This window comes from Ictalurus furcatus, chromosome 16 (assembly GCF_023375685.1).
Source record: "Ictalurus furcatus strain D&B chromosome 16, Billie_1.0, whole genome shotgun sequence".
Lineage (NCBI taxonomy): Eukaryota > Metazoa > Chordata > Actinopteri > Siluriformes > Ictaluridae > Ictalurus > Ictalurus furcatus.
Window position 1 is genome coordinate 2,231,723 of NC_071270.1, and position 26,011 is coordinate 2,257,733.

The following is a 26,011-nucleotide window of genomic DNA, read 5'->3' on the forward strand; positions in this document are numbered from 1 at the left end:
AAATCGGTCTCCTTCACACGCTGGCATTCTTCAATAGAATTCTTTATAGAATCTGTCGTTATCTTCTCCAGAGAAAGAAACGTGTATTCACACAAAAAAATTCAGGAATCGATTTAAAACCCTGTTACATTCTGAGATTCGACTAAACACCCGGCACTACGCATCTCTGTGCGATAAAGGAGGCCACGTTCGTGTTTACTGGGCATAAACATTAGGGAGGGTCAACAGCACATGGCACTGCACTTATCACACCACAAAACCGCCTTCCTTTCACTCAAACGGTAGATTATGAACGCTTCAGAGAGCATCACTGACTAGCGTGAGCCGACAATGAGAGTTTGTCAGAATAACTGAAGATGGTGATTTCGTTTTGAAAGCCACTGGTAAGCGCTCGCGTGTCTTTCCAGCTCAGGTAATTCAGTCAAGCAAGCAGCACAGGCGTTTTACTCTGGGTATTTGTTTTCCGTTCGTGCCCCTAAGCAAAAAGGAAGGGCTCAGAGCATCGCCTCGCCCGGCTAGCGCAGATGATACCGTCAGTAACAGTGTCCACAGATGCTACCGCAACTTCCTTATGGGTAATGTGCCTGCTTCATATTACAGAACGCAGCCCGAGAATGGCACTGTGCCTTTCCCCCCCCCCCCCCCCCCCGAAATATGTACGCTATTTAAAGGACTCAGAAAAAACCTGGGACTGTAATGATCTCCCTTAAGGACATGGAAGAATCTGGAACGAGAGGACATCAGTACCTTCCTATTTCTTGTTAAAATTCTCATCATATTTTTTTTATAGAAAATGTCCCACGTTCCACAGGTTTTGGAGCCATACCATTACTCCATCAGATGTGGGCGTTTTTTTAAACGAACGAGTAAAAAAACCGTAAAAGCAACAATCGCGGAGAACCTCACGAGCTGTACTTCTGGCCTTGAGAACATGTTTTACCATCTAAAAGACAAAGCATTCAGCGCTATACAGCGCATAAAGGCTTTGTAATAGATCACTGGCTCTTACAGTGGAGCCCATTAATAGCAGAGATAGTATTTATTATATTTAATTAACATTTTATTATTATTATTTTTTTTTATAGTCATTAACTTGTTTGACTGGTCATTTGAATATTATTCCAAACCCCAATAATTAAAAATAATAATAACAATGTTCATAGATAAAAGTGTATTGAGGGGTGGGATTTGTTTTACAGTTAAACGGGTTTCCTGGTCGCGTAAAACGTTTGGGAAGGCCTAAACTTTCGATGTTGCTATTAGCGATGTATTCTGAGTGCACGAGCGACGGAACGAAGCTTTATTGGCATTAGCATTAGTAAAGTAGCTGCCATTCAGCTATAGTGCACTTCCCAGTAGAACGTGTGTTTCATCCTCGGACCAGCCGAGATTAGACACCAGCTGCGACATCAATCACTGGTACTTTGATGGTGGAAAGAGCTTTTACATGAATCTTACATAAATGTTGACTTACATAATCACTCAGTTGTCAATATATATATATATAAATATATATTACATAATCAAACCAAACTATTCTGAACAGACAGACAGTGAATACTGTGGAAAGTGCTTCTGTAGTAGCGGTGTGCTGCTTTTTTTTTTCCCCCCCCTGCAGTCCTCCGAAGTCTCTCCCACTAAGTGCCACTGTCCCTAAACCAACTGCAGGCAGGGGGCAGATAGACTGCTTGCTCGCTCCCTCTCTCTCTCCCCTAATGACTCATCTCTGATAGGACTGCAGCAGCCTTGGAGTCTGCACTGCCCACTGCGGCTCCTGCTGCTGACTCACCACGTCCGCATCTGCTCTCTCACACACACACACGAAATGCTAGACGCCTTCTGTCCAATTGTCTGTCTCCATGTCCCTTTCATGTGCCTTCATCAGGCACCTGGCACGTACACACACACATCTGCTCAGTGCCACACAACTGCATGTCCTTAATACCCCATCATTGCCCCGTCTCCTGCCAATACAGCCTGCATTTCCACACAAACGAGAGCTGCGTTTCCCAACGTTCTCCACTCCTCTGTATTTGACTGAACACCTCGAATAGAGAAAGAGTTGGAAATCTGAGCGATGGTGGGGTGATGCCAGACCAGGGGTTTGGGAAGACACTGGACTGGTATACAGCTCATGAGATGGCCCATGCCCCTCTCGCTACTACCTCACTGTTCTGTAACCGTACAACTTTCATGGTAAATAGGCATTCCTTTCAGCTTCACTTAAATTGTTCCAAGACCAAATACAATACAAAAAAAAAAAAAAAAAAAAAAGGAGCGTGAAAGAGACGACTTCTATTTAATCCATTTTTAACGTGCATGCAAATAGCTCGCCGTCCTTGAGTTTCAAAGTGGGTTCCGGGCTCCTCACTAATTAGACAAGCTTCCTCGGCTTCCTCTCTGCACTCTAATTAGAATCTTTAATAACAAACAAGCGCCGACCTTTACAAAAGGCTTCGCCACAATCTCCTCCATTAGCTAAACGGATGAGGAGAGGAGGAGTGAGAGAAGAACCGTCCCCCCCCCTCAACACACACACCCCGCTACAGCCAAAACACCATCCGAGGAGCTTAGGCCTTGCCAGGCGCACACAATGTCGGCTTCCTGCCGTGGTCTGTTCAAGGCGTCTGCGAATTCCGAGTGTTTTTGGGAAGAGGGAAGCGACAGGACACAAGGACGGCATCAGCACACAACAAATACACATGGCGGCTTTGTTTGCTCTGACACGGACAATTAACCCTCAGCTGGCGACATCTCGCAACCGGGAAGGTCTTATCTAATAAAGGCAGGCAAAACGACTTTTATTGTTCAGGTAGATTGCCTCTAATGATAGTGCCATCAGTGTAAAGAGATATGAATAAAAACGGGCCTGCACGAGGGGGGGGGGAAGAAAAGAAAAAGAAAGTGGCTCTTCAGTGGATGGCAGGAGCGTGAAAGAGACACCATCTGGGAGTGCTGCAATCACTCGGTTATCTTCCTGCACTAATTTTCTTTTCGGCGCATACAAATGATTTACTTCGGGCAAAGGTGAGAAACAAAGTGCGATTGAGCCGAAGAGCCTTTATTTTTTTTTTTCCTCCTTTTAACATCAAAGTTAGGGAAATAATGGTCTCTCTCTGATCTTTTCCTGGTACAGCATATGTTTCTCTCCATGGTGTGTACGACGGAACTGATTGTGTTGTCGGCTTCCTCTGGGAGAGGCGGAGCGGTGGAGTGGGTATGGATTAAAGAAAGGCGTTTATTCATACGGCGCGAGAGCAAATTTGCTGCATGCTAATGAACAAACATCAAATGTGTGAGCTGCGCAGACATCTGCTGCTAAACTCTATCCTAACTACAACAACCAGCAACATCACACAAGCTCCGTGTCTGGAGTAATGAAGTCGCCTGTTTGTGGTGTGTTAAAGCGTGCGACGTGAGTGTAGTTATAACCCTCAAACAAAAACGATAAATGATCATAAAAACAGTTTTGTTTTTTTTTCCCCCTAATCACGTTCAAGAAACCGAGATGAAACACCACTGACGAACACGGAAACTGCTGTAAGTCTTCGGAACAATTCAAAGCATAGAGAAGAGCTTGACCACCTGAGCGTTGCTGTTCGGACTTTTGTCGTATTTCCACGCATTTGTATAATTGTTTAATTTTGGTAGAGGTGTGTCTTGTCCTTGCCACTTGCGTGTGACCGAATGATCTTGTCGCGCCTCGCGTAACGTGTTCTGAACGTTCTCAGAGGCTTAAAAACACCAGGCCGCTACAAGAATAGCTCCTATACGAATCCAGGTCTCATTGTACATCACGCCCGAGTATGCATACGACACGGAGCGAGACGAGACATCCAGGTGTTCGGGTAGGTGTCGGTGATCTTAAACAGTGGTTCAGGATGAATGCACGCAGATCTTATCGTCAGCCACCCCCACCTCTAATCAACCAATTATTAATGGTCTGGCTATCAGCCTGAAACAAAAGACCACCACTTCACCATTTCTTTTTTTTTTTTTTTTTTTTTTAATCCCGTAGTCTAATTGGATGTAATTACTCATCTACAAAACAAATGAGTAGGTCGGCGTTGCTGTGGCGACCAGAACGGTGGGTCCAACAGTGCGAATTGTTTCACCGAGGTTCATTTCTGTGGATAATTATCACTCCTCTCCTTTCCCTGCCTTTTGCCCAGTCCCTGAAGGGTTATCGTCGGCTACCGCTAATTCAACTGTCTTCATCTATTCGGTCTGTCCCTCCCTCGCTGTCTTTCTGCATACTGCCATCAAGTGTGTGGCTCTCTTCAAGTTAATAAATGCTGCTCTCTCATTTTCACTTTGCCAGATGACTGCCTCAGAGAAGGACTTCCAAACCACTGCCCTGAAAATACGACTTTTTTCCTCTCGTGAAAAGAGCGAGCGCGAGTCTTTCACTCGTAAAAGGAGGACTGACATGTCAATCCAGTGCGTATTCTCCCAGCATTTTACCACTTCAGGGCCTATTTGAGGAGTCAAACGTGATTATCCTAATACCAGTGCTTCAATGATTATATACACACACGCACGCTGTTTCTACTTCAAATCCCTGGTGGCCATCAACTGCACTTCCAGGCCAAATGTCAATAAACCTGTCAGATGCCTTCCCAAATGAGCTTTGAATTTCAGAGCAGCTATAATGAGCGATTTCATTTCCACTTACGAAGAGGCCCGGAGTTAGCTTTCACTTTTCTTTTGAAAACGGGCTGTTTCTGAATGAACTGCTGAGTAATTAAGACCCCTCGATGAGTCACTCCGACAGTGCTGACATTTCCCAAACAGTTAATATTAAATGTCTTGTCATTTTGTCCTGACAGAGGCTAATGGGTGTTAACAGATGATTTACTCCCGTCTCAACATCATCCGTATCTCTAGCCGCTCAAATGTCCCGGAACGCTTAGAACGCTCATATGCGTGACTCAACGTAGAAGAATGAAGAAGTCTGAAGGACGAAATCTGGACTTGCATTCCTCGGACAAAACATGGAGAACATTCCAGCGAGACACTGCGGTGGTGTACTTGTTTACCAAAAACACGACTTGACACGACCCCAGCACCATCGGGTACAACCACAGACAACAACGTGGTTCCATGACGCTGCAGAATGAAAGCGAGAACATGCACACCTGATTGTTGAGCAGCCGTGGTGAACATGGAGAACAGTGAACAGCTCAGACACAGCACCGAATCAAATATCAAGCATGATATTTGGCTCACACCTGCCGGACGTGCATTGGGCCAGGAAAACCAAGCTTAAGTCTTACCGAGCTCCACCACTTCTGGCAACCAGAGAACAAACCTGGATCAAACTCTAGGTCACATTAACCACAGAAAAAACCCCCACCGAGAAATAGTGATTGTAAATTAATGCAAGTCGGATCAAGCTTTCATATTGTTTTAAAGGTCACGATGAGGAGGGAAAAATGAGAAGAGGATCGAAACTTTCTTTAAGAACTTATCCGTCTCCGTGAGTGGGGAGATGAAAGCGGCCTACAGCTGAGCACCTCTGGAGTATGCTTCCCCCTTTGAAGTTCACGATGGTTCCTCCCAGAGGCCCTGTCTGAGCATCTGCCCATCACAGCTGCGCAGAGGAAACCATCCCGAAACAGAGGGGGAGCAGCGCCTCTCTAACCTTTATGTGTAACATTTATCTTCCAGCGACGAGAGCCTGTGGGACCGGCGTCACATGGAGCATCCTTGAGAGAGCGGAGCCGCTGTTGGTCCTTTTGGCACGAGCCGGAGCCACAGCTGTGCGCGTGTTTGTGTGCACATGAGAGGCAGTGGATGGGCGCACGTGAGAGCCGGGGAGCCAGTTTAATCTCGCCATGGCAGCGCTGGCCAACGTAGCCCTCTGTCGAGCCTCTCGGCAGCGATCACAGTGCTTGTTGGGATGAAATGCATAATGATTTCCAGATAATGGGAAGTACTCAGCCAAACGAGAGCATCTCCGTGTCTAGCCAGCCGCAGGCCTCATCAAACAAGAATGGGGCTTCATACAATAACTTCCTCCTTGTTTCATGAGGATAATGTGTCCAGAGGTTTGAGCCAGAGGAAGCTGCTGACGAGGAGCATGACGATGGACCACTAGCAAATGTATACATACAGAATGCAAACAAAGAGAAATACTGACCAGTTCCACGTTACAGCCTGACCCAAATGAAAAGGCAGCATAATTACACAAAAACTTGCGTCTCCATCCCCATTAGTGAAAGCAGAGATTCTGACACCTGTACGCCTGGTATCGTGCAAGGCCACAGCTTGGAGGTACTCCGAGGTTAAACGTAGTGGTGATCGGCCCTTTTTTAATCCCATCGCTGAACTGCTTATTCAAAAGAAAGCTGCAGGTAGCGTTAACCTTCAGCACAACAGACTTGTTATTGAGCAACACGGGACAGTTGGCCACTGACAAAAGGCACTGTTTGCTTCCTGAAAACCAGCAAGTTGAGAAAGATGAGAATGCAGTGAAAAGAAAAAAAAAAAAACATCCGAAAGAACTCTAAATCGACCCTAGGTGCGAATGAGCGTGCATGATGCCCTGCAATGCACCGGTGTCCTGGGACAGGCTCCAGGACCACCATGCCTCGGACCAGGATAAAGCACTTACTGAAGATGAATGAAGGAGAAATGAAGTGTAGGAATGACACAAAAATGAGCCAAGCTCTCCTCTACATATCCGGAGGGAGGAAAGAGGATTGGGAATAGATCTGGGAAGAGAAGTGTCGTGAAGGCCAACAGGAGAGAGAGAGAGAGGGAGAGGTTTAAGGGTGAGCGATATAATGAAAATATATCATATCACAATTCCTATGATGCACGATAATGTAGGTTTGTAGATATGTAGGCTTAGATCACAAATTATAGGTGCTAATAAACAGCGCAAACAACCATGTTGCAGTTTTAAATAAAAAATATTTTAAAAAATCTTTTGTATTTAAGATATCACGAGATCCACGACATCTCAGTAAGGGGGACGGAAAAACGTTCACAATATCAATACTCTATACCGTCGTATCGCCCAGCATTTGAGAAGACATAAAAGATCTCCATGGAGATTCCTCCGATTCCTCCAGCGAATGGAGAGGAGTAACAGAGAGAGGCAGAGAGACAGAGGGAGTAGGAGGGGTGACTTCAACAGCGTGTGCCAGCGCGGCAGTCGGACACACATACAGCCAGCTATGGAGGCTGGCAAGGAGAATAGAAGTGTGAGAAACAGACCTCCAGAGGGCAGCGCCTCCTGTGGTGCACCACCCTGTGGCTCACACACTTTCAGCTGCACATGAGGTCCAGGAACAGATGGACGGTCGGAGAGACAGATACCAGCTGAGAGAAAGTCAAAAGGTACAGCTAGTGAGACAGATAGACAGGTCAATGCTCAGCCTCTGAAGACTGTACTTCGAATCCCGTGCGCTAGCCTCTCAGCCAAGAGCTAAAACAACTGCACCCGAACAATGTCTTATAAACTTTATACAACGTCTCGATGGGCAAATTCTGTGAGGGGGATTCATGTGAGTATGCAGACCGATCAAAGCTAAATAAATAAATAAATAAATGCTGAGTATTCCTATATAATACCCTATATGCAAATATAAACTGGCCCTGCAATATTTTACAAGCAAAAGGGTGGGCACGTGGAGTATTTCCGAACTGCGTACTGATAAAATCTATATTTCTTAACGAGGGTAAAAGTATTTTTTGAAAAATGCCAATTTAAACAGACCAGCCCGCTCTCTCCTGCGTCATACGACAGCTACCAACTGTGGAGGGCGAAGGCTAACACATGCTTCCATCGAGACATGAAGCCAGCTAATCACGCTGTGAGAAAAACAAGAGCTCTCTACCATCTTCCGCACACACGAGCTCATGGACTATTGTGTAGTATTGCTGTGATTGACAGGGGTGAGAGAGTATGCCCCTCCCACTCAGACAGCATGGCCGATTTTGCTCTCTTGGCTCGCTCCGGCTCATCGGATTCCAACTCGCAAGACAAGAGCAAGAGAGAACAAGGTAAAGGCAACGTAAAAGGACTCCCAGTTCCTCTCTGTACATACAAAAGATACACACAATAAAATGTTTAAGACAGGACATTACCACCTGGATCACAACCAAACATCCTTGGGTAAACCAGAGAGAGAGTCAATAAACATGACTGTTGACAAGACGACGTGTTTTTGAAACTTTTTACCTGCAGATTTTGGCCTGTAGTGGTAATAAAGAATGGAAAACGGCATGCAAACGGAAATAAAGGAGTAAAGGAGACCTAAATATAGAGATGTACAGTAGAGCCATAAAAATCGTGCTCGTGTCCGTGGTGTTTCACATACACCGGCTATCTCGCGTTTCAGACAATGGAGTTGGCGGTGCATGTCAGATAAACATTTCCTCAGCTATCACTGCACAGGAGCTTGAGTGCAGCGCTTATTCTCTGTATTTGTGAGGTACAGAAGTACCGAGTCACCTTTATAAACACCAGACACTTTCAGCACACTAGCTTAACTGCGCACCCAAGCGTGGCGATGTCTGTAGTTCCAGGTTTCTCTGCGGCCGAGTACTCTTCCCACGTCAGTTAAATACTCCAGTGGTGGATTTATAGGGACTTTTAATTTGCCTCGGGACAGACAGATACCTGTCCCAGTGTAACAGGAAAAGCTGACGCTGTCAAAACTCTGTCAAAACACACAATTCCCCACATACTTACTCATATGTAAAACTGCCGATGCTGAAAGTTGACGGTGTCTAAAATGATGAGTCTGGGTACCTTTGAACACAGCGCTGCGAATCAAGCTGCTAGCCTGACAATCTTAAGTTCAAGATATCGCCAAAGTAGCACTGAAAAACACGGCAAGAAGATTACCGACTGCTATCGAGACCTAGCATCATCTTCTGATTATCCCAAGTTCACGCTAGCAAGTGACCATGAATCTTCAACGTACGTGTAAGACGGAGCTGTGAACTCGGCGACAGTGAGACAAGCAACATTTCAATTGAGATTTTATGCTAATTAGGAAAGACAAAGCTCAAGCAATTACTCGGACCAATCCAATACCGTGTGTGGTCTGATGTTTTTGGGGTTCCCCCCCCCAGTTCCCTTTAGTTCCTCTTAAGGCAAACGTCTATAGAAAATAAATAAATAAATAAATAAATAAAGGAACGAAGTGGCAAAGATCACTGGTGCCTCTGGTAAGCGTACGCTGCACAGGCATTGCTAATCTGCCAATGAAGCTAACATGTAAATCAAACAAAGGCATTTTAAATACACGTTGGCTATTACGGTCTCTCTGTAGTACCTGCTAACGTGAACGTCAGTTTATTTGTCATTAGCAAAAGTAGTAACGTAGTTCTCCACACGGTAACTTTCTCATGCAGGATTAGTCTGTAGTTCCGTGCATGTATGTAAATGTGATGCGTCTTACTTCTTATGTCAGCTATTTTATCACACCGTGAATCTCTGCACTAAAATCTGCCGTGGACTCACGTCGGCCCGGCTAGAAATGTAAAGCAGACGGAGGCCAGTGAATGGAGAAGTCAGCTGCAGCCCAGCCAATCAGAGCACAGCACAGCACCCAGAGGGAACCCACTCCAGGATGGTGCTTAATTACTGAACAAAAAAGCACCGGGGTCCCCGGGGTGTCGGCCTGCCCATTAAAGATGTCCGTCACCTCGGGTCTAAACTGTGCTAAAGGCAAGCGAACGCTCCTGAGAAGCCATCGATTTATTTCCTGCCATCGAGGCGGCAGATTTGTTCGGGCTGACGAGCTGATCCATGACGAGCGATAAAGAGGAGGAAGTTTCCGTCAGGACGTGTGCTTACCGGTGCACTTTTATACACACACACACGTGTGTTACTGAGGGTTAATTTACTTCAAAACAAATTAGAAGTTACAGCAAAAGGGAACATGAACCGGTCATTAGTTGTTTTGTGGAGAATTGTTAAAAGCGGCCACTCTCTTGTCTGAGGTGTGTAAGTGTAGAGTGCAGAAGAGGATGGACACAGCGGTAACCACACAGAACACACGTGGTCAGAGTGTTTACCTGGCCCCGTGTTCTGTGGGTACGCCACGTAGCTGCCTCTTCCTCGGGCGCCCCTACCTGAGCCTCGTGCTGCCGCCACCGCCGCCGCCACCGGACCGTACGCCGCTGCCGGGAAACCTGACACACAAACACACACAAGCTGTTAGTACTCATTATCCATTGATAGCGCTCATGCCAGCAGTCAGTTCAGTTTTTTATTTGTATAACACGAGAGCCACTTTTTATAGGTTACATAGAGCTTAAAGATGTCCAGTTGGACAATAACCTATTAAAAACAGACAACGGCACTGTATCCATGTAGACTTGTGTTTAGTGAAGCTCCAAGAACAACTGTAGTGAAGGAAATATAAAGATTTCAGTTTGAGCATAAATGGATTGCCGAGGGCAACTGAGAACCATGAATAAGCAATGCCCATAAACATTTTATTTCTCACACTGTCTTTTTTCTCTCTCTCTCTCTCTCTCTCTTGCATGTGCAGCGTTGCTGTGAGGCAGATTGAATAAACTAACTATAACGGGGGTGCCAGCACAATCATTTACTCAAATGAAATAATTAGGAGAGGCAGCGATGAGAGCTCAGGCTTCAATCTGTGAAAGTTCTTCCATGCCTCTTTATTGAGTCAGCGGCATGTTCCCATTTACTTGCTCACTCGCTCGGTTTCTCTCTCTCTCTCTCTCTCTCATTTCTCACAACATGACTCCTTTTCAGCACCATAATTCCATTCAACACAAGAGCATGAGGTTCATGCATGGGGACTGATGGCTTTTTTTTCCTTCTGTAAAAAAAAAGTGCTGCTTTTTATCACACACACATGCAGAGAGCAAGCAATGAAACGTTTCACTTGAGCAAAAAATTATAGGACTGTTCAAGTGAGGAGCGTGAAGAGGTCGGATGGCCAGTGAAGGGCCGTTCACGCCAAATATTCACCAGGCAGCTGGATATCAGTCCAAGGCAACTGGTAAAAGTACAGTCTAAAGTAAATGGACGGTTGTGGAGATGAGCAGCTTCAGAGAAGACATACACCCTATAATTTAACGAAACCAAAAGAGCCTGCACTCTTGCTTCGGTGGATCAACACGCCGTCATAGGATCGAGGAATTAGACCCACGTATACACGATTACAGTCCCGATTTCCCGTCGCAGACTCATTTTGGGACGCTCAGAGACGCTCCGATTGTTTCAAGCATGGTTGAAAGTCCTTACGATGAATCTTTAGTGTGAGCACCTCCGCGACAAGAACAGTGCTGGGAAACAGCCAATGAGAGCCCAAGAGGTAATAACAACACATCCCTGAATCCAGTTTATCGTCCGGCTATTTGTGTAGAAGTGCGAGGGCAAAATATAGGCAGACATATACAGATAGACAATGCACCGTTCTCATGCTTATTTTTTGGTAAGAAAGCGAGATGTTTGGCCGGGTGAAAGATCACGCACTGTGTGAGCCTTGTCCGTGATCGCTTGCGTACTGTGTGATGAAAGTCGTGTGAACAGTGAGATTGAGATTGTGAAAGTTGCGTAATGAGCAGAGTTAGTCCACATATTTTGCTCTCTTCCAGATCTACCAGGTATTCAGTGCCCTTGATTGCCCTCATGTCCAGTGTATTATGGCTGAACCACCACCTTGTAGGTAGTATGCTAGTGTGTTGGGAAGGTAGCTAGCATTAATGGTAGGTGCAAAGAATAATCACATAAGGTTTTAAATTTAGATGGAAATGTGTTAATATTTCATCGTGAATTAGCTAACGCTAAAAAGAGCAATATTCGCAACTTCGCATTGCTGCTCTGTGGAGACGACTGGTCTGGGGTCCCTGAGGACTGGATTGGGAAAACCTGGTTTAGATACCATCCAGTCTGTGTGTGTGTGTGTGTGTGTGTGTGTGTCTCAGGCACAGTGAGAGGAAAATGAATAATGGGTAGTCATTGGCTAAGCTTGGCTGGTCTGCCCCGCAGCGTCCTCCCCTCCCCCTGAAAGATGGGGGACAGAGGGATTAATAGCTTGTTACTGAGTGCCTATTATGCCATTCCACTCCATGTGCGGCAATGAGGCCCGTCAAAAGCCATGCGGTCTTCTTAAAGAGACTTAATCGAGGAGAATGATGCGTCTCACCAGATGCATATTATCAAGGCCGAGTTTAAATGTCAAGATTAAGATCACTGAACTCGTTATGGCGAGTTTTAAAGTGAAGCTTCACAGACGGTGGTCAAAATCAAAAGCTATTACACAGGAACCAGTAAATAATGTTAACTGCAACACAAAGGTTTGTTTGTCGAACATCGTAATCAAACATCGTCATTAGCGCCGTCTGATTAGGGACATACATCAGAGTAACGCAGCTGAGACATTACATTATAATAAATATAATTACAGACCGGCCACTAATGAAGGCATAGATCAGTGTGTGACAGCAGCTCATCAGACGGTGGGGTTCCGACAGTGGAGATGGGATTCGCAGTCAGTCAGAGCGATAGCATGTAATCAGACATAGCTCAGCTCGGACAGCTCATCCAGCCCCAGCTATCAGTCCAATTCCCGCAACAGCTAAAACACCAGTCTCATTTAAAAAAAAAAAAAAAATCCTAATGATTAGCACAGAGGCACACTGAAAGTCTTGGGTTTAATAGTAAGGGCAGTGATAGCTGTATGTGGGGCTATTACTATTATGAAACCATTAGCGCTGACTTAGCATGACCTAGCGTTGTAGTAAACATAAGCGTAAAACTATTACGTGTGAATCTACAGATCAGAAAGAAATCAGCCCCAGCCTCTACTTCAAACTTTATGTGTAGTTTTTCAGACAACCACTGGTGGTGCTAATGTTATCGGTAAAAAAGTTTATTATTATTATTTTTTAATCCAGCAAATAAGATGACGTGGGAACCAAAAATCTTTTCTTTTTTTTTTTGTGTGTGAAAGAGATGAAGGGCTTAGGCTTGCTAGCCCATGTGTATAAGGGTCAGTGATTAAAAAAAACCAAAACAATTTTATTTATGTTTATATTTATTTAGTAATGCTTTAATATTTGGCAAAGTTTCTTGCCGAAGAACAAACGACGTGCACCGCTCACATCCAACCTACCAATCAGGACATTTAGTCTACTCACTAGTCCATCGTGTTCAGGTGCGCTAGCCGAGCATTTTTAACATTTGCAGAAAATTTTCAAAAATCAATACAAGATGTCATTTGGAGAGGGGCGCACAAACTTTTGCATACAGCAGAATCTTTGTCGTTTACTTCTTATAGGATTTGTTTTACTTTTAACGAACGGACTCGGAATATCCCGGCGTTGCGGTATGGTGATTAGTCGCTCAAAGAAAAGAAGAAAAAAGAAAAATGCCTCATCAGGGTCACTTTACAATCAGACTTTGTCCTGGCTTAGCGTCCTCGCTCTAATTGCACTTTTCATTTCTTTATTCTTATCCACACTCATTAATCTCTTCACGGCACCAAATCTATAGTGATTACAATCACGAACCTCGTGCTTCTCCACAAAAACCACATCCTCTTGTCTCCTCTCGCTCAGTCCACCTCTTAGCCCCCTTTCATCGTGAAATGCTCCTCTCCAGAGCCACAAGTCAAACGCTCTTTTATTTAGCTCTAGTACTTCGTCTCCCTCGTCGCCCTGTCACTGCTCCCTCGCCCTGCTCTCAAACTTAGCGCAAAAAAAGTTCTTCAGAAAGATTAACTGTGCCGGATTAGGGGGGTTAATTAATAGTTCTTGCCAGCTCATTGTTTTGCGTTGGCGCCGTGAGAAGCCGCCCAAGAGAGGCGCTGCGGCATTAAATCAATTTCATGGCCCTTTTATTACCGGCGCGATAAAGCCAATATTTCGATTTAGTTTCTTTTTTCTTTCCCCTTCCCTCTCTTGTTTTTTTGCCCCCGCTGTCATCTGAAGCTGCACTCTGACAGACGGCAGGACTCCAGGGAGGACACAAGGACACATCTGCTTACTGCCTCGGCCAGGGGTCTCGGGAGAGCGTCCCAAACTATATGCCAGGGTTCCTCGTGGGCCTGGAGCTACACTGTGTTTCAGGTCGAGAGAGGGGAAGACGAGCTGATCACGCCGCAGAGCAAAACATGCTCCGTGCTCAGTGCAGCACAAACCCTGCAGCTGTCAGTCTGCTAGAACCGAACCCACGCTCCCAATAAGATCAAAACTAGCATGAAGGAAAGCGAAGATTCCACCGAGAAAGCCGTCATGGAGTAACCCAGCTCTTTAAACATCTGGCTCTCTGCCAACGATCGTCGTCTCCTTCAGCCCGAGTTCTCTCCGGTGGACGTCGATGATGGCGTTCAGGTTGATTAAAGACGGTGTGATGAGTGACACGCAACGACGGCTCGTCCAAAAGAATTTACATAACATAGCTTCCCTCTTACTACAAATCGGCCAAGATGTGTTCGGTGACCCAAGCTTGCTTCCCCGCACTTGCTAATAATGTTACTAACAACTACCTGTCTTAAACATACTTGCTGACGTGGCTTCTGACGCACATGACAAGCGAGTAGCAAGAATAAAATACAAGCGGGAACCAACGTTATTCCCCAGCGCAGTTTCACTCCAAGCCAACATCAGTCTAGGGTAGTCTGAAGGCAGATTTTTGTAATAACATACTATTTTTATCAAACTGTCCATTTTGAATCATATTACCGAGTCAAACAATGCCTTTTGAGAAAAGTGGTGTGATTTAAAACATGCAGTTTGCACTAAACTGGTAGTAATATGCATCCTGTAGTTGTTTAGACGAGGGTAAATGAACATACGTTTCTTTTTTTTTTTTTTGGCAAATATTGCCGTAATAGTAGCCCTTCTCTCGCTCGCTCTCTCTCTCTCTCTCTCGTGCCTGGTTCCTTCTAGTCTTCAAGCACTGCTTCTGCCTACTCCATCCTTTCTTTTCCGCAACACCTGCTGAGGAACAAGTCGTAAATTTCAGCCGGAATTGAAAGGAGGAACGAACTCGTTCTTTCCGTCGGGTCGAACACTCGGATCAGTTACAGGCTCATTGCAAATGTACAGCGCACTGGAATGTTAAATTAGCGACCGGGAATCGAGGGCTGCCATTAAGAGGCGGATAGTCGCGAGCAGAAAACACAGGAAAACCAGAAAGCAGTCGATTCCAGTCGAATCCTGAGGCCCTGAAACAGCAAATCTGCCGGTGAGCGGGGCTAAACTTCACAAGCTGCAGCGCCAGCGCTCATAAAAAGAGGATCAAGCTGTAAATACAGCTGGGACTCCCGGGCCAAATCCACCAGCACTCAGCCTGCTCCTCCTTTCTTCAGCCCGCAGGATTGTGGGAAATAGAAAGCATGCCCCTCTCAGTCATGTTTGAAAAGAAAACGGTAGGAAAAAGATCACCGTAAAGAGAAAGAAATTCACGACAAATAAGAATAGTCAAGGGGAGAACAGCTATTGCGATCTTTTCATCTGTGGATTGACAGCTAGCTTATTGTTGGGGGTGTTCTGCCGCGAGCTGGCGGCGTTTGTTGTTCTCAGAAAGGCTCGGCAGAGTGCCATCAAAGCCCTGAATCGAACCGAGTGGCCCCGAGCCCAGGTGCCTCTTTACTCAGTACAGAGCTCATCTTCTCTCTCACACACACACAAATTCCACCCAAAGGAGAACTTATGGAAGCAAGATGTGAGCTTTCGGGAAAGCGTGATTCTTAAGATGCACTTGAGGATCCTTGAAGGAACAAGTCAATGAAAAATCAACTTTACATAATCCCCCCCCCGCCGATGCAGTTCCCTGATTGAGCTTTTGCTTTTTTTCAGTATGACGACGTTACAGATGACCAGTCAAATCGTTTGTGTAAATATGAGCCTTAAAACCATGTTTCGATCTTTACTGATGTGACTTAAGGTCATCTATAAATGTGAAGGGAAAAAAAAAACTTCACAACGTAGCTGAACACTTTTTCTTCCCTTTTGCTTAAGGCAAACTGGCATCATTCCAGCTCCATGATCCATGCCACCAATATCGTGGGTGGAGTTATACCGAAAAGCTGGAAGTTGTGCAGATGATGATGATGATGATGATGATGATAACGGATACTGTTACAGGTACAGATATAGAGATATAAAATACTTAATGATGAGCTACATTAACTCCGGATTTCTACGACAAAACTAACGTGTTGTGCAACTTACATTACGTCCAAAACGTACGGCGCATGGCTGAACGGTTAGACTCATTTAATCCGGAGATCTTTTGTGTCACCATCTGGGTTTTTAAACAAAGCCGTTCTATAAAGTTAAATAAAGGAGCTCTGTAGGACAGGCGATGAGTACGCACACTTGAGCCACTGTTTAAAAGGAGCGAGTCGGAGAAAAGTTTCCCAGAAATATACGCCATTGTTCTTTTCCCGTGCATTAGCAGCACTTCAGACAGCCGTGTTGTATTCATTTTCGCCAGCTCTGTAATGGCATGTCATTTTGTATATGAAAGCGTGTGACAGGCACCGTCTCGCAAGCCTAACTAGAGTCTGAACTCATCAGCGGCGCAGGACTGAAAGTACAGAGCCGAGGTGTAATTTATGACGCATTAGCACACACTTACACAGCTGGATACACACGGGGGCGGTGCTCTGAGCGTCTGTGCCCTGCGCGGGTAATAAGGCTATTGTAACACCGTGATGTATGGCTTTGGCCCGCATTACTCGCTCATTACCGTTCTGCTGGACGTATTTTACGGAGGTGACTTACTCGCCCCCGGTCGCCTCCATGAGCGCCGCATTCGCACGTATCATAAAACATCAAAACTTCGCGTGTCTCTCAGACCATGCCGGGGCCACGGCGTCTCTGGAAGCAGCCGAGCAAACGGAAAGACGTCCGCTAAAATAAATAATTTCTCACGGCGCCGCCACAAATAGCCGGGTTACTGCGAGTCTGACCTGTGGCTAATGGAAGACCCGTCACACCGTCAAGGTTAGGGCTTGCTTTTTTCTCTCTGCTTCCCCTTTCCTCTTTTTTGCCGGCTTGGAGACCCTTGGATGAAGAGTCCTGACCCGTGTGGTCCTCTGTAAAAGCTTCCCTCTATCAAAGTGTCAAGAGAAGAAAAAAAAAAAAAGAGAAAAACATCTGACAGGTCTGAAAGTCAGGAGGAATAGCAGTTCCTTAGAAACATTGCCTGATCTCCACTGATCCTCTGTCTGTATCCTCAGACCAGACTGATCCAGGATCAGTGGGCAACCCTGGGAATCGTTCTCCCTCAGAGGATATCTCAAAAATCAAAGAACGGCGAGAGAAATGCAGGAAGAGACTCCACCCTCTTCACGAGATGCCAGTCTTGTTAGCCCGAAGTGCCGCTATTAATTAGCGGGGCCACCGTGGCCTCCCACTCGTTAGCACCAGAGTAAACACTCCTAATTTGTTATGCATTTTAATGGCCTTCTCCAAAACACTCAAGAAACGACTGTGGGTTTTTTAAAAAAAAAAACAAACACAAACACAAATCCCCAGCAAGCTGTGACGGAGAGGGAGATGAAAGCAAGAGCTTGGTCAAACAGAGTCGGTCTCTTCCTGCGCAACACGGAGACGGACGGCGGATGAAGGAAATCCGTGGGCGTACAAGGTTACTGCTGGAGTTTACGCGTGTTTAACAGCTCACTATTACATCTTTACTGCCGCTCATCACAAAGCAAAGAGCCTTCATGATACACGGAGAGGAATACACCGGTGCGGCGATGTGCGCTCCGGGCTGAACCGCTCCCGAATACAGCCAGGAAGCACGGGACACGGAGGAGAGGAAAACACACAATCTCAAGGGGTGAAGGAAATGCCGGATTCACTCATCTTCCTGAGTCTCCACCTGGGGGGGTGTGAGACAGGAATAAACCCTAGAATGGGACACCGGTCCATCACACACGTACATCGAGGGGCAATTTAATACGGAAAATCTACATACCGGAATGTTTTTGGGAGGAAACCGGAGAACCTGGAGGAAAACCTCACGGACAAGTGGAGAACACGAGAAACTCGGGATCGAACTAGGATTCTTTCTAACATCGGCCCGACGTTTTAGATGATAGATTGTACCATCTACGTACAGTGTTTTCAGTCCATTACACACGGCAGTAATATTACAAGGACCCGGTTTTTAATTTAAAAAAAAAAAAAAAAAGCACTAAAGAAATGGCACAACCACCGTAAACACCCGTTTACCCGAACACATCTTACCATCTTTCACGAAGCCCGATGTGTTTCAAGATACTCGTGTGTTTCCGCTGACTGGAACATCTGTCAAATTGTGCTCGTGCTCTTATTTTTAGAAATAATTTCTTCAGCGTTAACGACATCATTCCCTGATCTCCGCTTCGTACGGAAGGAAAACACGTACAGGAAAATAATCAACGACGAGGCGGTGCAGCGTTTTATTCCTCTTAGACCACAACAATCACACTTTATCATTTATTATGCTTTTAACCAATTTTTTTTTTTGTTACGTATAATGTTGCGGAACATCAAAGAAACAAGTTAGTTCCCGTTATCACTTACGCTATAGCAGCTACAAACTAGTCGCTCCATCACCGAAGGAACAAACTATCAAAAATAAATAATAAATAAACGCGTGTAATGTTCCAGAGAAAACAGAAATTCTTCCATCCTTAACACTTTCCCGTAGTTCTCGACATCACACAGCGATACTATAAAAACGTTTTTATCATCATTATTATTTTACACAGCTCATTTTCTCTAATGAACCCGATCACGCTTAATCATATTTATATTACAGAGATGATTAAAAAATGACAGTAATCTAAAACAAAAATCAGATTTGAGTCACTGTCTCGTTCTCTACGTCTCTTATTTACACACGTACACCTGGAAGCGCTTTTAGGGCTCCGTTTATATCAATATTCTTTATTTTCATCATTAACGAGATGAAGAGAAGATGAATTGGGGATTTAAAAAAAAAATAAAAATAATATAAATGTTACAGCTGAATCGATGGCTTCGGGCAACGTTTCACAACACCGCTAATTACTAAACCGAACACAAGGGTTAAATATGACTTCTAAACCTCAAATATCAAGACTTGTCTTATTGGTTTCTGATTAATGACTATTTCATGCTCTCTTCTTAGAGTTCATCATCAACAGCACACACACACACACGCACGCAAGCAGCGGAGTCCTATGTGCTTATTAAAGCCTTTAAGTACCTCACATTCAAATGTGTAATTGAGGTTGTGAAAGGTGGGAGTTGACCATGCTAAGGGGGCACTTACACCTCTCTCTCTCTCTCTCTCTCTCTCTCTCTCTCTCTCACACACACCCTTGGGTATACGCATTATTATATGACCCTGAAGGTAATTGTATTGGATCAGCAGTTAACTGAAATGAATCGACTGGTTACTGGTTTAACTGTATCATCTGTATGCTACGTGTCGAGATGTATAATACCGTATGGACTGAGAGATGAGGGATTCCGTCCCCAAGTAAATAACGTGTGGCTCAAATGAGGGTGACCCCCAAGCCCCGCCCCGCTTTTTTCAGGTTGCTCCAGCTCCAGTCCGTACTCGTACCGTCTCTGCATCACACGCCAAGCGTAAAACTAAACACCGTCTAAATTTCATTTTCCACCGAACCCCGTTGTACAATTTTTATCTTCGTATAACTCTTTTACTTGATGTGACCGATTATTATCCAATTGAATGTCTGTTTACAGAAGTTCAGCCGATGGCTGTCGCCGTGATTAGACGCCGCCACGCGCCGTCATTAGGAACGCCAGGATCGATTAAGGCGATCGGTTAAGGTCACGATCGGGCGGGCGTCTCGGGTTCAGACGGAACGTTCTCATGCTGCGATCGGAGCGAGTTCGTCATTTCAGGTCCGGTTGAAGCTCTCGCGTACGCACGCACCAGCCGAGAGTCGAGCAGGGGAACGGCGGCGTGAGGCAGGAGACCGGGAACGAAGGAGCCGTAAAAGCCAAGCTCTTCCCCGACATTTCTTCCTTCCTTCCAGATGGCCAATTTCCATAATGACAGCGCAGCACTTCACACTGTCCAAATAAGAGCGTGTGTGCGTGAGAGCGCACGGGCCGCTCCGGTTCATGATGAATAGGAGGAGAGGTTATGCATTCTGTGCCCTCTGAGCAAGTGAATAAGTTACAGAGGGATAAGCGTAAGTGTGTGTGTGTCTGTGTGCGTTCACGGCTATGACCTCTGTGCCACAGTAAAACGATCCTCACCGAGTTTCACCTCTTGCCTTTGTGTGCCGTTACTCTTTGTTTACTGTCAGTGCCGAGCGAGAGAGAGCGAGAGAGAGGGGGAATGTAATAGGGAATGAAGGATGGAAATACTTAGAAACGAGGAAAACTGTTCAGTTCCTAGATGAATCCTGAATCTCTCTCAGACGATTCTCAGACTTTTACATCCAAACGTGCACACTTCACTTAAATTCCCTCACAATTTAAATTCCTTGATGGATGTAGCATTTAAATCGATTTAAATATTAATGAGACTGCAATCTTGGTTTTTTTTTTTTTTTTTTTTTAAGAGCTACACTATGCGTTCATAGCGCCAAAAAAACAAGAAGAAGCAGCGACAATTCTGCTGCTTTTTCAAGCGAAGAAAAGAATCAAGTTTCAATATCATAATTTCATCACAATAAAACGATCGTGATAATTCCCCGTGTCCGACTGTCTTGAGATCGACGTGATATTTAAAGCGGGGTCCGAGAGACACAGCTAAGCGGTTTTGTTTTTATTTTATTACAGTACTGAACATCTCAACTCACAGCGCAGAGTTGAAGTTACTGTGCGTAGTAAAAACAAACAGAGCTTTTATTATACACAATAACTAACACTGGGGTGTGTTAGCAAACAAAAATATATTTCTATTCCATTCTATTTAATAGTTTGTTTATACGGAGGGGTCGGTATGTAAAAAGTTTGTGAACCCCCGCCTTAGGTGACCCAGGACCGACATTTCCGACTCGTCTTCATCGGAGCGTCGATGCTTCCTTTTTAAACCGATAAATCGGAAAATCTGATCCTTTTCAAACGATGTGTATTTAGAGCAACACGAATAATCGCATCAAAATCAAATCCTGACGGCGACGGCGAGAGAGCAAACTAAAGCCGAGAGAGACAGTAAGGCAAGACAGCACTAAGCCGCAATACATTTATGGAGTAATGAAATCATTTGTGTCATCCTGTCACCACCTGAGGGACGAGACGCGAGACGAGGAATCAATCCCGCCCCCCCCCCCCCCCCCCAATAACAACTCCTTTTCTTCTCCTTCGTCTTCTTCAGTCACTCTTTGTTTACATTTAATAACTTGACTAATAGCCATGTTCTTTCATTAGCCGTGTTATTTTCTTTGGCGATGATGCAAATTGAGACACCCGTGACAGTAAAGCAGAGCGAGAGCGAGAGAGAGAGAGCGAGAGGGAGAGGCCGTGTGATTTAGTGGTGTGCGAGAGTCAGGCCGTGTCTCATAAAGATGAAGGAGAGAAAGAGAAAGAGAGTGAAGGAGAATGAGCGCTGATGCTGGAGTAGATCGAGAGACGTCTCCTGCCACCTCCGGCTCTCCTGCTCATCACGTCTCTCCGAATTCTCTGATAAATGGGACAGGCTGGAGGAGCTAACAGAAAAGCCTGTCACTCCCAACAGCCCTGTGATGACCTGTGATGCTCTGTGTGTGTGTGTGTGTGTGTGTGTATAAAAAAAAAGCAGAGATTTAGCACACCGCATTCCTTCATTCAGGGAATACTCCAGTGCTGTAATGCTGTCGAAGCTAGCAGTGGCTAATGCGATGTCTAGTGTATGTGAGCATGTAAGGATGAAACATTTCAGTCTAAGGATGGACTTCCAGACCGACACTACAGCCCGGGTCGAGCGCCGAAGTGCGGCAACACTAACAGGACAAACACTAAACTGGACTCGAGGCGATCTTAAGTGAACGTACTACAGATTTTACGCAAAATCGGACAGACCGATGGGTGAAAATACAACAGAGAGAGAGTGTTATAACTGCAGAGTGTACGTATGATCTGAACAAACGCCGACACTTCACTGTGGTGACCTTCCAGAGACGGAGCGTTTAACGTCTTCATCCTGAGAACGCTGAGCAGCTCGAGCTTACGGGTGGTCTGTGAAATTGAGAGGTATGCCCTCATTGACAGGGAACAGAAGGAGCATCAATCTCTGTCCGTCCTCCCCCTCCCTGCCTCCCTCACCCCCACCCCACGCGGAACGAGGCTTATAGAGAGCGCTTTGAAACAAAATGAGCTCCACTCCTTTGAACAGAGTCAATCTTGAACACCCCCTCGCCCCCCCACCCTCCTCGCCAAGACTTCCACAAATCCTCTCCATACACTCTCACCTTCTCAACCCTGCAGCAAGGTCACCGAGAGCACGGATCGGGTTAGGGGAGGCAGGGGGTTGTAGAGGCGGTCTTACGGGGCCAAAGCTGGGGATTAGTGCTGACAGAGACACTCACACGCCAGCAGAAGTCCTCAGACAGGACGCACTGGATAACTGAAATACGGCCGAACGTTTTACATTTCGTGCCACCGTTTATTTCCGCACATCAGTATCAAAAGCTAGCTCTGTATTACAAGCGTTCACTACAGCTCGGATTCGCAGACGTTCCGCGTCCAGAGAGCCCTTCAGTACAGATTTATTTTAGCAATATAATCCATACATTTAAATATTAGGCTTATCACTTACACATACGCAGCAATATTTCTCTGTCTATCCTAGCCGCGGAACACATTTACATTCTAGTTGAGGTTATTTTTGAATTAGTGAGGTTTGTATCGAAGCCCTTCAGTACAGCGAGACAGTCAAACCGCCCAATAACTGGAATGATTAAATAATAAATATTATACTTTGATCACTGCGGGTTGTGATTCCTTCCACTTTAACAAAATTAATAAATCATGGACAGCCTGTCTACGAGAACCGTGACAATATGGGGACTTCTACTGACTCCACAGATGTTTATCGTGGTTAAGCCCGGTTCACGCCGCACATACAAACGCCGACAGAAACGTCTCTCAGGTTTTGTCGGATTGGCGCGTTAACCCTGTCGGCGATAGTTTTCACCGACTAAACACGTTCACTCTGCGTTTTTCAGGTCGGTAAATGTCTAAGCAGTGACTACTGGACAAAAAAAGTTGGATTCATCATAAAACGTGCTCCGAGTGTTATCACAGGACGACCAGACCGATAAAAGTATAAAACCTTTTAGCTATCTAACACGAGACTAGGCTAGTTTGGTGTCGCTAGCCAATGCGAGGCACAACTACGCTATCACTGTATGGGTTTAGCTGCTACACAGCCATGTATCATGTTCGCATAACTTGGCACTCATATAGACATTTACTCACCTTGTTTTCCTGCTCAGCATCAGGAGGATGTTACTGTTTCAGTTTCAACATCTTTACCGGTAACCAAAAATAAACTAAATCAGCATTTTTCCTGACTGTGTGAGCTAGCGTTTAGCCGTCAGCCAATAAGACACGAGTATTTCAACGTATTTTCCCGCAAACACGGTCCGACCGGTCTCGCATCCGTTCACTGAGGATATAAATACAACACTCCAACAGAAATTTGTAGAAGTTTTATCAGGTGCATAGTGAGCTACGTGTAAACGTATTGTTTCGTCTTACGTTCAGTTGCAGCAAGAGCACGAGAACAACGTAAATTCGTAGACTTACTGCAGCTGGTGTGTTTGTGCGGCGGGAAAGTGCGTGATGCTCGTCTCTTTATAACATCAAACGTTATAAAAGGCTCTCTTTAACAGCACCGAATGTAGAAAAGAGCGCGCGCGAGAGAGAGAGCACGACAAATTAAAATAAATAAATAAATAAATAAATAAAGGAGAGAGCAGGTTTTCCCAGAGGCCTGCACTTTTCCGACTGTAATTGTGTGCACACTTTTCATCTTTTGCAAATTGTTTTGAGGCAAACAGAAGGAGAGTGGCGCGGAGGCCTAATGGAGGCCTAACAGGCGTTTAAAAGCAGCACAGGAAAAAGCAGAGAGCTGCTGGGGTTCACTGTGGGTGGCACTAATGATGTGACCATGCTAATGCTGGTCTAATGTAAGCCCTGGTCTAATGTTACACAGCGCTGATGATCAGTAACCCTGCCGGTGCGCGCACACACACACACACACACACACACAGTGCTTCCCAATTTACACTGCATTATTCCTTCATTCCAGCCATCTCTCAGCAGGCACACTTCAGCAGGCTTGTAGATGAAGTCCATGTTCCTCAGCTTTCAAACAGACAGGATGAGATGATCGATACACGGTTTGATCATTTTCTTTCACGGATCCTTTACACGATGCTGCACCCAAAGAGTTTCCAATTAGCCGCTCTCCGCCCGCTACGCCGACAGAAGCCTGGACAAGAACCAGGTCCTAATTGCTCGGGTCAATCGGCAAGCTTAAGTGCGCAATTAAGTTTTTACTTTAACGGCTCTACTCGACTCTGTCACGACCTGAAGCGCCTCAAGAACAGCCAGAACGTTTAGACTACACGGCTAAAAGTATTCAGATGCTTTCCAACCTGCAGCACGAAACCTGAACGTGAGACGGCAAGACCGGTATCACTCAGAATCCTCACATCCTTCCTCCACACACACACACGCACGCGCACGCGCGCGCACGCTTGAGGAAACCTATTACGGAATCTGAGCTGCTGTCAGACGTTTCCCATTCAAGCTTATCAGCCGTGTGCCACCGATGTCCGGAGCAGCAAACAGGCATGTGTAAAGAGGTTTAAATAAAGCAGGAAGTCAACAGGCAGCGAGGCATGGGCCGAGCCGGCGTGTATCGGTGCCAACATCTCACCGCCAAGAGCCCTCAACACTCACCCCATTACTCTAACCATCTCTCTCTCACACACACACACACACACAGCTCTGAGTGAACACACACGTGCCGTGTTCAGACTGGTGGCCTTCGGTTTCACCGCAGCTACAAAGCAGACCACTAACGGCAAGAACATTGTGCAACTAATTGTGGGGGAAAAATGTGATACAAACACACAGTGTAGCGCTACTGATCATTTATTTTTTTTTGTTAAAAATTCACCGTGATGCCGGGGTCAAAATATCCTTTATGTACTTCATTCAGAAACGAGTCATGTGACCACACACTCACTTATTCGAACGTCCCGGTCACGTGTTTCCGATCGACGAGCGCGCGGACCGTGGTTTTATTTCTTAACAGCAGCGCAGAGGAACTTACCGGGAAACTGGTAGCTATAACTCGGAGCGAATCCAGTGTATCCACGCCCATACGTCGCCACGATGTTCGGGTAACCTAAAGGGCACAGAGAGAGAGGACGACAGTTTAGACACATCAGAAAGAAAACGCTAAGCGTACAGGTGCGGTAATCGTTAGGAATATCGCATGTTGTGAATCTAATTAGGATCGTTTAAAAAGGTAGAATATCACTACGTCCTGCTCACGTCAAAGATCAGTGTGACCTGCACGTTCGCTCATGGACGTTCGACACAAGCAGAGCGAGCCTGAGGTAATAAGGGACGTTTTTCTGCCCGTTAGCGTTGGCATTACAGTACTGGAGTTTTAAGTCATCCTATGCCATCCTCCTATTAGTGGTTTTTTTTAGATGATCGAAGCAGCACTCACACACTGAGATTTTAAGAAAAGCACTTTGGTCGCAATAAGCGAGTCAGATTATGCCTTCTAAGATGTGCAATTTGTTTGTAAAAAAAAAAAAAAAAAAAGCAAAAATCTGGCTAAACGTCGTACAGCGTAAACACAGAAATAAGCTCCGCCCCCAAATGGAACAGCGCTCCACAGCTCTGTCCTTTTCCTCAGAAGAGGACCAAGAGGGAGAAGTGTGGTTTCGACAGCGGGGAACATTGAGGAAGGTGAACCCGTGTGAAGGTATTCTTTGCAGTTGCAGTTCGCCATGTAGGCAGCAGAGGGCGCTTAACTCACAAACCGTTCCTTTTGCACCTGCTGCAATCACTAATCCTGAGAAAGTGAACACACTCT

General features: G+C 45.5%; 1 protein-coding gene across 8 annotated transcripts in view; it reads right to left on the reverse strand.

Annotated features, from left to right (window-relative positions):
• The window catches only part of msi2a (musashi RNA-binding protein 2a), a 218,608-nt gene that overhangs the window by 12,480 nt on the left and 180,117 nt on the right, over nt 1–26,011 (reverse strand). For 4 of the 8 annotated variants that reach the window (XM_053646207.1, XM_053646206.1, XM_053646213.1 and 1 more), the window contains exons 10-11: nt 25,235–25,309; nt 10,039–10,155 (exon numbers count right to left, since the gene is read on the reverse strand). In XM_053646207.1, the coding sequence (XP_053502182.1) occupies nt 10,039–10,155; nt 25,235–25,309 (192 nt within the window). The remainder of the gene's footprint in view (nt 1–10,038; nt 10,156–25,234; nt 25,310–26,011) is intronic. The other 4 variants (XM_053646210.1, XM_053646211.1, XM_053646214.1 and 1 more) reach the window with 2 other exon arrangements.